Source organism: Aquarana catesbeiana, linkage group LG12 (genome assembly GCF_042186555.1).
Source record: "Aquarana catesbeiana isolate 2022-GZ linkage group LG12, ASM4218655v1, whole genome shotgun sequence".
Lineage (NCBI taxonomy): Eukaryota > Metazoa > Chordata > Amphibia > Anura > Ranidae > Aquarana > Aquarana catesbeiana.
Window position 1 is genome coordinate 5,790,100 of NC_133335.1, and position 13,434 is coordinate 5,803,533.

Below are 13,434 nucleotides of genomic sequence, written 5' to 3' on the forward strand. Positions count from 1 at the left end.
GAGGGATCATGTTCCTCTTGACCTCTTCTCCAACTGCAGTGTCACTGCAGAAGAGTACCACCTGCAGTGGAGAAATAGAGAAAATAGAGTGCATCTGCCTGCTATACCCCCCCCCTCACCCCCTCTTAACAGATGCAGTCCTTGGCATCAACACAAAGTGGAAACAACAATAACAATGCTGATAAAAGCACAATCAAATTATGGGTAGGCAGAAACAGCTCAAACAACTGCACAGCAGAGCTGCCCGCGGTTAGACTGCAAAGAGTGCTGGCTCTCTTGATTCCCCGTAGAATCACTTGGCAAAGGCTCAACTGCAGGCAGTGACTCGGGAGGCCTGAAGTTACAAGGGACCAGGTATGTCTTCTATTTTCTCTTCACCTGAGCCTAAGGTTGAATCTTCGGATGAGTCAGTACAGTCTGTGGTACTGGGTGTTGTGGGTGAGCATTCCTGGCTCCCAACTCCAACATTGTCAGGCTCAGGACTGTGAGAGGCCAAAGACTAGGGATGAGTCCGATACGTTCGACTCGAACATCGGGTGTTCGCCGAATAGCGAACAATTGGGGGTGTTCGCGGAACATTTGAAACACCCTTTGAAAGTCAGAGGGGGGCGGGGTGAGAAGATGAATGGACTTCGTGGGACACTTTTATTTTTTTATTTTTTAATAAAGGACTCGTCCCAAGCCATGTCTTCTCATTTTTACCATTTTGACACTTTTTTTGTGAAATGGTAGGGGTACATTTGTACCCCGTTACCATTTCACACAGGGGGGAGGCCTGGATCTGGGGGTCCCCTTGTTAAAGGGGGCTTCCAGATTCTGATAAGCTCCCCTCCCGCAGACGCCCACAACCACCGGGCAAGGGTTGTGGGGATGAGGCCCTTGTCCCCATCAACATGGGGGCAAGGTGCTTTGGGGGCTACCCCAAAGCACCCTCCCCATGTTGAGGGCATGTGGCCTGGTACGATTCAGGAGGGGGGCCCTCTTTCGTCCCCTCCTCTTTTCCTGCGGCCTGACAGTTTGCATGCTCGGATAAGGGTCTGGTATGGATTTTTGGGGTAACCCCCACACCATTTTTTTTAAATTTTGGCATGGGGTTCCCCTTAAAATTAAAATGACTTCTTTTATCTATATTGCCGGGACCGATAATTATAGCTGCGAGTACTTTTAAATGACTTCTTTTTCCTTTAGAAATGTAATTTTGTGCAGGGACTGTTCTAAATACGGGAAACATGCACCACTTTACAGGCATACTATAGACACCCCCAGGTACGAAATTTAAAGGAATATTTCACTTTTATTGTTTCACTTTAAGCATTATTAAAATCACTGCTCCCGAAAAAACGGCTGTTTTTAAAACTTTTCTTTGCATTGATACATGTCCCCTGGGGCAGGACCCGGGTCCCCAAACACTTTTTATGACAATAACTTGCATATAAGCCTTTAAAATTAGCACTTTTGATTATTCATGTTCGTGTCCCATAAAATTTAACGGTGTTCGCGTGTTCAAACAAATTTTTTGCCTGTTCGCATGTTCTGCTGCGAACCGAACTCGGGAGTGTTCGGCTCATCCCTACCAAAGACTTAAGCACCACCTGCAGTAGAGAAAGTAGACTGCACTTGCCTACACAATTTATATGAAGTTACCAGCTCACTGGATTTCTAGCAGGATGAACAGGATTTTGTATGCACTTTAAAACAAAAAAAAACAAAAAAGACATTCAATTGTATATTTAACAAACCAAAAAGAGGCCAAGGAGTTCAGGTTTACATACTCTTTAACTACATTCCAAGGCTAAGCTTGAGGTCAAAATTGCTACCAACATGGTAATGGTAAGGACTATATTATCATGGCGATTAATGACAATGAAATATGCCACAACAAGGTCTTTGCAATTAAAGTTTTGCTGTCTATGTACAGCACACCAAATGTTTACTTTTCTCATCTTGAATGATTAGATTATGGCGTTTTTGCCCAAGAGCAAAATGAAGAAGAGGATCACTTCTCCTCAGAGCCGGAGGATTCTATCCTTCTGATGTCGGACTCCGGTACACCCACCATCAGTGGACTGGCATTGTGGAGACAGCAGGTGTTGGCTGTGGCGAGGATACGATACTTGAAACTTATACATGACATAAAAGGCTTTCGATCCATGTAGGTGTAATCGGTTTCTGGTTATCTCTGATATGGCGGGACCGGGGTATGGTATAGAGAGTTATTCCAGGTGTAAAATTCTGCTTATTTTAAAATGTACACAGAAGACCTGGCTTGCAATCGGCATCCTAACTAATTTCTATGGTGCTCAGTAGGGCTGAGGTCAGGGCTCTGTGCAGCACTCTCAGGTTCCCCCAAACCAAAATGGTCAAACCGTGTATTTATGGAGCTGGTGTTGTATACAGAAGACCTCGCTCACATTTGGCATTCCAACTAATCCCAAAGGTGTTCAGTAGGATTGAGGTCAGGGCTCTGTGGAGGCCACCCATGGTTCTCCACACCAAATTGATCACACCATGTCTTTATGGAGCTGGTTTGTACACAGGGGCTCAGTCATGGTGGAACAGAAAAGGGCCTTCCTCAAATTTTTACCACAAAGTTGGAAGAGCACAATTGTCTGCGATGTCTTTGTATGATGGAGTAATACTAGGACCCGTCACTGGAGACACCTGAATGCCATCATTTGGAGAGGTGTCAACAATAAGAAAAGGAGCCAATGTTTGAGCTTTCCCGGGGATCACTGTCACATAATTTGGAGAGGTGGGTCCATTTAGTATACTTTTCTCCTAAGATAGACAGTATACTACTTTTGGATAATCTGATGGGTGGAGTTGGGAACATTGGTGTTGATTGAAGTAGCAGGTTACTGCCAACCACACCTGTCAGGTGCAATATAGGAAGGGAACTAGGAGACTGTGTCTAGTTGTCCTTAATCTAATATGCATGTAACACGCCATCTTGAATTTCAGACTTCTTCTGCTGGTATTGTTCATCCTTCCCCTGGTTACCACCATCATACTGGTGGACAGTATGCACTCCACAAACACCTGGGAGCTGACTCCACAGCTTTACTTCCGAAGACCCGGAGATCGGGCCCATAGATATTACTCCAATCTTCTGCTCGTCAACACCACTGGTACAAAACCAAAAGGGGCCATCATTTTCAGTTTTCAGCACTCTAAGCTTAAATATTTTATTTGGCAAATCAAAAAAATTCTCAGTCTTAAAGCAGAACTGAAGCAGCAGTTCCCAGAACATTTACTATAATGTCCAGGCATGTTCCACCTTATGGTGACTTAGATTGGCCTCCTCCAGCTATGCATGGTCCATGCTCCACCTCGTCACTGCAATCTCCTTCTAGGCTTCTTCTGGCCTGGCATCTTTTCTGCCACCATTAGTGTGTGTTGCAGTTACATCTTCCTGTCACCCAGCTCCATTTGCTTATAGATGCCGGCAATGTACACTGCACTGTTCATGCACTACACACAAAGTACTAATAGACAGGCAAATTATTTTTTGAGGCAGAAGAAACATATAGGGGTTGGTTTACTAAGACTGGAGAGTGCAGAACCTGGTGCAGTTCTGCATGGTAGCCAATCAGCTTCTAATTTCAGCTTGTTCAGTTAAGCTTTGACATAAAAAAAAACAGGAAGCTGATTGGTTTCTATGCAAAGCTGCACCAGATTTTGCCCTCTCCAGTTTTAGTAAATCAACTCCATAAAGTCTCTACTCCTTGGAGTCTATTTATAAAAAGATCTCTGTGGAAATGCCTCAAGCATTCTCACAACTGTAAAAGTTATTATTGTCAGCTCCATTTAGTGTCCATATTGCAGAATTTTCGTGAAATACCCCAATGAAGAAAATACTGCATTATGGCCAATATTGAATATGTAAAGTATTCATACCCCTTGAAATTTCCCACATTTTGTCATGTTACAACCAAAAACGTAAATGTATTTTATTGGGATTTTATGTGATAGACCAACACAAAGTGGCACATAATTGTGAAGTGGAAGGAAAATGATAAATGATACAAATAAATATGTGAAAAGTGTGGGGGGTACATTTGTATGGCGCCCCCCGGAGTCAATACTTTGTAGAACCCCCTTTCTCTACAATTACAGCTGCAAGTCTTTTTGGGGATGTCTCTACCAGCTTTGCACATCTAGAGAGGGATATTTTTGCCCATTATTCTTTGCAAAATATCTGAAGCTCAGTCAGATTGGATGGAGAGCGTCTGTGAAGAGCAATTTTCAAGTCTTGCCACAGATTCTCAATGTGATTTAGGTCTGGACTGTGACTTGGCCATTCTAACACATGAATATGCTTTGATCTAAACCATTCCATTGTAGCTCTGGCTGGATGTTTCGGGTCGTTCTCCTGCTGGAAGGTGAACCTCCGCCCCAGTCTCAAGTCTTTTGCAGACTCTAATGCCCCGTACACACGGTCGGATTTTCCGACGGAAAATGTGTGATAGGACCTTGTTGTCGGAAATTCTGACCGTGTGTGGGCTCCATCACACATTTTCCATCGGATTTTCCGACACACAAAGTTTGAGAGCAGGCTATAAGTTTTTCCGACAACAAAATCCGTTGTCTGAATTTCTGATCGTGTGTACACAAATCCGACGCACAAAGTGCCACGCATGCTCAGAATAAATAAAGAGATGAAAGCTATTGGCTACTGCCCCGTTTATAGTCCCAACGTACGTGTTTTACGTCACCACGTTCAGAACGATCGGATTTTCCGACAACTTTGTGTGACCGTGTGTATGCAAGACAAGTTTGAGCCAACATCCGTTGGAAAAAATCCTGGGATTTTGTTGTTGGAATGTCTGATCAATGTCCGACCGTGTGTACGGGGCATAACAGGTTTTCTTCTAAGATTGTCCTGTATTTGTCTCCATCCATCTTCCCATCAACTCTGACCAGCTTCCCTGTCCCTGCTGAAGAAAAGCATCCCCACAACATGATGCTGCCACCACCATGTTTCACAATGGGGATGGTGTGTTCAGGGTGATGTGTAGTGTTAGTTTTCCGCCACACATAGCGTTTTGCTTTTAGGCCAAAAAGTAGAATTTTGGTCTCATCTGGCCAGATCACCTTCTTCCACATGTTTGCTGTGTCCTCCACATGGCTTCTCACAAACTACAAACAGAACTTCTTATGACTTTCTTTCACCAATGTCTTTCTTCTTGTCACTCTTCCATAAAGGGCAGATTTGTGGAGAACACGACTAATAGTTGTCCTGTGGACAGATTCTCCCACCTGAGCTGTGGATCTCTGCAGCTCCTCCAGAGTTACCATGGACCTCTTGGCTGCTTCTCTGATGAATGTTCTCCTTGCCCGGCCGGTCAGTTTAGGTGGACGGCCATGTCTTGGTAGGTTTGCAGTTGTGCCATACTCTTTCCATTTTCAAATGATGGATTGAACAGAGCTCCGTGAGATGTTCAAAGCTTGGAATATTTTTTTATAACCTAACCCTGCTTTAAACTTCTCCACACCTTATCCCTGACCTGTCTGGTGTAATCCCTGGCCTTCATGATGCTGTTTGTTCACTAAGATTCTCTAAAGCAGTGATTCTCAACTCCGGTCCTCAGGACCCACTAACAGGTCAGGTTTGCAAGATAACTGAAATACATCACAGGTGATATCATTTGCTGCTGAGTGATTGCAGTATTCTAGTCTGCATCTCCCCAAGGTAATACTTAAAATCTGGCCTGTTGGTGGGTCCTGAGGACTGGAGTTGAGAACCACTGCTCTAAAGCAAACCTCTGAGGGCCTAACGGAACAGCTGTATTTATAATGAGATTAAATTGCCCTCTGGTGGACTCTATTTAATAAATAGGTGACTTCTGAAGGCAATTGGTTCCACTAGATTTTAGTTAGGAGTATCAGAGTAAAGGGGGCTGATTAAAAATGCATGCCACACTTATCAGATATTTCTTTATTTTTTTTAAATTTTGAAAACCATTTATAATTTTCCTTCCACTTCACAATTATGTGACGCTTTGTGTTGGTCTATAACATAAAATCCCCAAAAATACATTTACGTTTTTGGTTGTACCATGACAAAATGTGGAAAATTTCAAGGGGTATGAATACTTTTCCAAGGCTCTGTATATTACTCACATTATGGCGATTTGTGACAGATGTGTGAATACTTGAGGCATCCTCACAGCAAAAAAAAATAAAAAATTGATCTATAGGCAAAAGACAATTACCAAACAGTAAAACAAATTTCCATTTGTAGGAGTCAACACTACAACCGCCTGAGAATGTTTTTACTATTAACCCGTACATGTCACTAAGCTTTCTTTTAACTAAACCATAACCTTCCATAATGGTGACTTCCAGTATTTCTCCACATAGGTCTTCCCATTGAGAATCTTGTTCATGGTATCACGGCTCAAGATATTGCAGTGGATGTTCTGGATGGTCCGTATGATGAAAACACTACGGCCTACAACGGCGCTATAGAGATCACACGAGGCAACAACACGGTAATTAAACTTTCTTACAAAGAACCATTTCTCCACCACTAAGGATGCTGAAAATAACCCAACAGGACATGTCCCCTACCATATTCCTGATCTATACAGCACTGACACATCAGTGTGTAGCAGTACTGATAACATTATCACTTGTCTCTAAATCAAGAAAATCATGCTACAGTGGAACCTCGAATTACGAGCATAATCCGTTCCAGGACTATGCTCGTAATCCAATGTACTTGCATATCAAAGCGAGTTTTCCCATTGAAGTCAATGGAAACTAAAATAATTTGTTCCGCATTTACTTCAATGGGATGCAATACCACATGTGGCCAGAGGCGGGGGGCGCCGGAGAGCCTCGGAAACGGCCGAAAAGGCCCGAGGGACACTTCGGCGGACCTTGGTAAACCTCGGAAGGACTCCGTTCACGAGCCTTTCCGAGGTTTGCCGAGGTCAGCCGTGCATTTCCGAACAGCGCCGATTGGCGACTTTTGGCTCTGCTCGGCTCCTGCGCCCCCCACCTCAGGCCAAAAGCGGTACTGCACACCCCTTTTGGCCTGAATCCTGCTCGTTTTGCAAGACTACACTCGCAAACCGAGTTAGGAATTTTAGAAATACAGTGCTCGGTTTGTGAAACGCGTTACTCGCAAACTGAGGTTCCACTGTATTCATACTTATACAATATATGGCCATAGTATGTGTACCCCTGACCATCACGCCTATTTGAGATTGTTGGACATCCCGTTACAAAACCATGATTAATATGCAGTTTTTAATTGAGTTGCCCCCTTTGTGGCTATAACATCCTCCATTCTCTTGGGAAGACTTTCCACAAGATTTTGGAGTGTGTCTGTGGGAATTTGGTTTCATTTGTAAGTACCGATGTTGGATGGGAGGATCTGGTTCCAATTCATCCCAAAGGTGTTCAGTGGGGTTGAGGTCAGGGTTCCATACAGGACACTCAGGTTCCTCCACACCATACTGGCCAAACCAGTTATCCCACTTTTGTGTCTATAACAGCCTTAACACTCCAGGAAAGGCTTTCTGCAAAATCTTGAGTCTGTGGGAATCTGTGTCTATCTGAGAGGTCAGGTGCTGATGTTGGAAGAGAAGACCTAGCTCATAATCTGCATTCTACCAAAGGTGTAGGGTTGAGGTCAGGGCTCTGTATACAGCATTCATGTTCCTCCCCACCAAACTGGTCAAACCATGTCGCATTATCCCTTCTTTGTGTCTATAACAGCCCCCACTCTTCTCGGAAGGCTTTCCACAAGATTTTAGAGAGTGTCTGTGGATATTGAGGCCCATTTGTGGATGGATTAATGGATGAGAAGATCTGGTCCAACTAGCTCTGTATCAAGCTGGCTTTGTACACAGAAGACCTGGCTTGCAATGAGCATTTCAATTCATCACTAAGGTGTTCACTAGGGTCGAGGTCAAGGCTCATTGTAGGCCCTCAAGGTCCGCCACACCATGCTGGTCAAACGATATCTTTATGGAGCTGGCTTTGTACACAGAAGACCTGGCTTGCAAGCAGCATTTCAATTCATTGCAAAGGCGTTCACTAGGGTTGAGACCATGGCTCAATGTAGGCCCTCAAGGTTATCCACATCATACTGGTCAAACCATATCTTTATGGAGCTGGCTTTGTACACCTGAGACCTGGCTTGTATTCATTGCTTCAGGGGGGGCACAGTCATGCTGGATTAGAAAAGAGTCTTCACCAAACTGTTACCACAAGGTCGGAAGAGCACAATTGTCTACACTGTCTGTGTATGAAGACAGCAAAAGATAACCTTATATGGGTTGCAATGCTTCCCTACTCTATCCAAAACTACCAAAAAATGCTTTGCTATACATACACTCTAAATCCAATCGCATTGGATTAAAAAGCATGAAATGATTAAATAAGTTTATGTGGCCTTGACACTTACAATTCCCAGACTGATGTTCCAGTGTTGGAAAACATTCAGTAGATGCCTAGGGCATGCACGTGTGCACAAGTCCAAAAGACAATTCTGTTGAACATATCTATTTTGTATGGTATCACTTTTCTGCTTTTATTTTTTTTAGGATTACGGGTACAAAATAATCGGAAACCCCCGAGCACACAATATCCTCCCAGTATTGGTTAATATTATCAGTAACTCCTTTATGAGGGTCTATAACTCCAAGGAGAGGATCAGGGTGTGGAATGACCCCATTGTGACAGTGAGTACCTGTCTGTCCGTTCCTGGTTTACTTTTGTATCATGTCATGAGATTATTTTAATGCACAGCAATACACCATCTCCAACTGCACCAGTTTCTATTGCAGAGGAACTGGCACTGGGTCTGCTCTATTGTTATTAGAGGGAATGTGTCAGTTTTCAGTATAGAAAACTGCCACATATCCATGCCAGGTCGGGACTGCCATGTAGGATGTAATTAGCAGACAGCTCACCTCCCACTCTCTGCTCATGCAGTCATTACACTATATGAGTTCTCTGCCCTTCTCCTCCCTCCTGCACTCAACTGAGCAGACGGGGTGGTGGGGAGGGAAGGAATTTGGGCCTGGCAGAGGGATCCGGAGCATACAGCTCCATCTGAACTGCTCTCTGTGCTGTATCTGTCACAGACACTGCATACTTCTCACAGCAGGTCAGTCCTATGTAATAAAGGTGTTTGTACCTGACCCTAAGGCTGGACCACACAATGAAAACTACTGGATCGGAGAGGAACATTGTCCTCAAAAATATTTTTTGTTCGCTTTCTAATAAAAAAATTAATTTGTTGTTGTAACAATTTTTCTTTCTGTCACCAGGACTACAAGGTTCACGGGTCATATATGATGTTCTACATGGGAGTGGTGTGTATGATCTTTGCGTCTGGACTTGCCCCCCACTTTGCAATGACCAGCATGCAGGATATGAAGGTTAGTATAGGCCAGGGGTCTCCAAACTTTCTAAGCAAAGGGCCAGTTTATTGTCCTTCAGGTTTTAGGGGGGCCAGACTATGACCATCGGGTGTAGAAAATGTCCCAGCATCAGTTGGAGTAAACAATGCCCCATCTTTGGTGTCAGTGAGAAGAATTGCACCCCATAGCTGGTGTCTTTGGTAGGAATTATGCCCCATCCTTGGTCTCATTGTTGGTGTTATTGGGAGGAACTATGCCCCATCATTGGTGACATTGGGCCCCATTGTTGGTGTCATTGGGAGGAATTAACCCATCCATGGTGTCACTGGGCCCCATCATTGGTGTCATTGGGAGGAATTGTGTCCCATCATTGGGTCTCATTGTTGGTGTTATTGGGAGGAACTATGCCCCATCATTGGTGACATTCGGAGGAATTGTGCCCCAACGTTGGTGTCATTGGGAAGAATTGTGACCCATCATTGGTGGCATTGGGCCTCATTTTTTGTGTCGTTGGGAGGAAATTTATCCCATCGTTGGTGTCATTGGTAGGAATTGTGCCTCATGATCTGTGTTATTGGGGGGAACTGTGCCCCTTCGTTGGTGACATATGGCCAAGGGCCATATAAAGGCAAGCAAAGGGCCTCATCCGGCCCCCAGGCCGCAGTTTTGAGACCACTGGTATAGGCTATGGGACTTAATTACTATCATGTTTTCTGATTTCAATTTAAAGGAGAAGTACAGGGAAATCTCATTTGGCTGTACTTCTCCTGTGGATCACAGGAGTGCTGTTTGCTGAAAAGGGGTCACAGGAGTGCAGAACAGACAGCGGGCTTCAGCCTGCTGTCAGCTGATGTCTCAGAGCCGGTCCTGGCTTGGGAAAGATCATGACAATGAAGTCGGGATCCGCCCACATGCCTGGACCGGCACCCAGCTCCGCCTTTCAGCAAGCCGTCCCCTCCACAGCGGCCGCCACCAGGCGGTGTAGAATCAGGGAGGTCCCTCAGGGCTGGGAGAAGGGGTGGGCAGGAGGTGCAATGGTTTACTGGGGGTACCTTCCTTCTGTTGCAAGTAGTGACAGCAGCAGTTATTTATACAAGCAAGTGACTGTTGGGTGTAGGAACCCCTAAGCTTGCACACCACGAGCGGGGAGGGGGGGAAGCAGTTTGGAATCTTAGTCCTGGGCGCTGGATGGCCTTGTCTGGGCACTGCCTCAGGTATAAATTTCTCTCCAGCAACGGAAACAGTGAGCAGCACAGAAGTGACCTTTACCAAAACTCCTGAGGCCACCAGGATTGGAAGCAGGGAGATGCTTGCACTTCAGTTCCTTAGGTACAGCTTTCTCTCCAGCAAAGGGAACAGTGAGCAGCACAGTAGTGACATCACCTAATCTTATTCCAGATCTCCTGATGTGAGGTCATCAGGCATGGAAGCAAGGAGATCCTTCCACTGCTGTTTCTTAGGTACAAATTCCTCTGCGGCAAGGAGAACAATGAGCAGCACAGTAGTGACATCACCAAATCTCACTCTATATCGTGAGACTTTAAGGCTTGGCAGCTTGCACTGCATGTCTTCAGACATAGCTTCCTCCCCATATCAAAGAAAGAAAGGTGCTCCTAAGTGCGATATTAAAAGATTTAATCAAGTGCACAAGGTGTTAAAAGCACTTACAGGATTGTGGATTGTCAAAAACATGTATCATGGAGTCCTCCTCTGGTAAGTGGATCCATGCTCTGTCGGCGAATGAAGAGCCATGTAACGCCGTCCAGCAGCTGTCAGATTACTAACATGCGCGCAGAAGCGAGGAGGCAGTGAGGCGGCCCGTGTTCCGGGTTCATGCTGGAACGCACAAGGCCAATGGTGTCAGTAAGGGGTGGTGAGCGGTAACGCTTTTCGGAGCATGGTCTGAGAAAGGAGCCACACAGTTACTTGGCTCTCCATTTGCGGACAGAGGACGGATTCACTTACCAGAGGAGGATTCCATGTTACAGGCTTTTACCAATCCACGATCCTGTAAGTACTTTTAACCCCTTGTGCATGTGATTAAATCTTTTAATATTGCACTTAGAGGCGCCTTTCTTTCTTTTAAATGTCTTCAGAGTTGCTTCTCCTCACCCAAAGTGCTGCCTGAATTGCCATCCAACCATCCCCTCCCCTGACAACCCAACCACCACCACCAGAGCACCCTTACCTCCTTTTCTGTTTACAGCTTTCTCTCCAGCAAGTAGAGACCAGTGGCGGCCTATCCATCCATGTGTCCGCCCCCTGGTCTACATACAGAAGAAAAATATTACAGCGCACACATGCAAAAAGATTCACCTCCAGCAAGGCTAATTTAAAAACACCTAAACATTCTCAAAAAGACATTTTCAAAAATATGGGGATTTGGTCACACCATATTGCTATATGGTGCTAAGCCCACTTACTGCGACAAAGTACCCCAAGATTAGTGGGTCCTACACTATCCATACAGTTGTGAGATCCTGCTTCTCTGAACCATGAGAGCTACACTCTTCTAAATGGGAGAAGTTAAAGGTCTCCACCTATGACACAAGTGGACACTAATGAGGTACTAATGAGGGAATTAGGGTGCTCCTATCCCAAAAGGATTTGGTCAGAATCCATACAATACACAAACAAGATATTTGGGGGGCACACCTTCTCATTAAAGCTGGTGCAGCCATAAGACCATACAATAGAAGAAAAATATTACAGCGCACACATGCAAAAAGATTCACCTCCAGCAAGGCTAATTTAAAAACACCTAAACATTCTCAAAAAGACATTTTCAAAAATATGGGGATTTGGTCACACTATGTCTTTTTGAGAATGTTTAGGTGTTTTTAAATTAGCCTTGCTGGAGGTGAATCTTTTTGCATGTGTGCGCTGTAATATTTTTCTTCTATTGTATGGTCTTATGGCTGCACCAGCTTTAATGAGAAGGTGTGCCCCCCAAATATCTTGTTTGTTTCTGGTCTACATACAGGGATGCTGAACCATGGATTCCATTGGGGGGGAGGGTTTCTTTGAAGCACATGATTAGAGCCAGAGGCTCTAATAGGCTTCAAAATGGCTTCAAAATAGGGTGGGCCCACGTGTCAATAGTGAATGAATATTTGCTATTTTTCCACTGATTCTCCTCCTGGCCATTTAGGAAGGGGGTCTTGAAACCAGTTTCCCGACTGGCGGAAAGGAGAAGCTACGCTGGCCACCAGGAGGAGGAGAGAGGACGAGGGAGTAGATGCGAGGAGAAAGGGAAAGCTAGCGGGCCGCCAAACTGTTGCCCAGGGGGGAGCTTTGCTGGCCCCCGGGAGTGGAGGGAGGAGACCCGCCACTGGAGGAGACACGAGGAGATATAGAAGCCGGTCGCTCGGAGGGAAGCCTGCGGTAAGTGTTGCGACCGCCAGGTGACACTGACCAACTGACAGGGGACAGGGGAGGGGTGGGGTGTTGCGGGTGACCCAACCAGGGGAAGGGGGTGGCTGGCTGTGCACTGTTTGCTGCCTGCCTTCCAAAAAATACCACCGACCACCACTGGTAGTGACATCACCAAATCTCACTCCACATCTCTTGAGACTACCAAGCTTGGAAGCAGAGGGATTCACTTCTCATCCTCAGGTACAGCTTCCTCTCCAGCAATGAGAACAATGAGCACCAAAGTAGTGACATCACCAAACCTCACTCCAAATCTGTTGAGTCTAGCACTAGTAGTCAGAGGTAGCAGTGCCTTAGCTGATCTCACATTGCAGATATACAGCTATGAGCTTACAGAAGAGGAGTGCCTAGGAACAGGAAATGCTCTGCTAGTTTTCCAAAGGAATTCAAGACAAAGGATAGATATTTAGGGTACTGCTTAGGCACATAAAATATTTCTTGAAATGTCCGAAATCTTCAGTCAGGTCCGCTTTAACTTTTGTGTCAGTATGTTTCCTAGTATGCTTCTAACTGATAAAGACTTACTGTACAAAGTAATGGGACTAATAATACCCAACCCCAGCCTAGCCTGATGGGAAAGATCTCAGATTTATTTGTCAAAGGAGATTTCCCGTTCACTTCT

General features: G+C 45.1%; 1 protein-coding gene across 2 annotated transcripts in view; it reads left to right on the plus strand.

Moving 5' to 3' along the window:
- LOC141113854 (ABC-type organic anion transporter ABCA8-like) overlaps window positions 1-13,434 on the plus strand; it is a 233,996-nt gene that overhangs the window by 79,390 nt on the left and 141,172 nt on the right. For both annotated transcript variants that reach the window (XR_012236820.1, XM_073607179.1), the window contains exons 19-23: window positions 1,957-2,152; window positions 2,962-3,128; window positions 6,364-6,494; window positions 8,559-8,696; window positions 9,288-9,398. Coding sequence is in view for 1 of the 2 variants with exons in the window: in XM_073607179.1 (XP_073463280.1) it covers window positions 1,957-2,152; window positions 2,962-3,128; window positions 6,364-6,494; window positions 8,559-8,696; window positions 9,288-9,398 (743 nt within the window). In the remaining variant the exon portion in view is untranslated. The remainder of the gene's footprint in view (window positions 1-1,956; window positions 2,153-2,961; window positions 3,129-6,363; window positions 6,495-8,558; window positions 8,697-9,287; window positions 9,399-13,434) is intronic.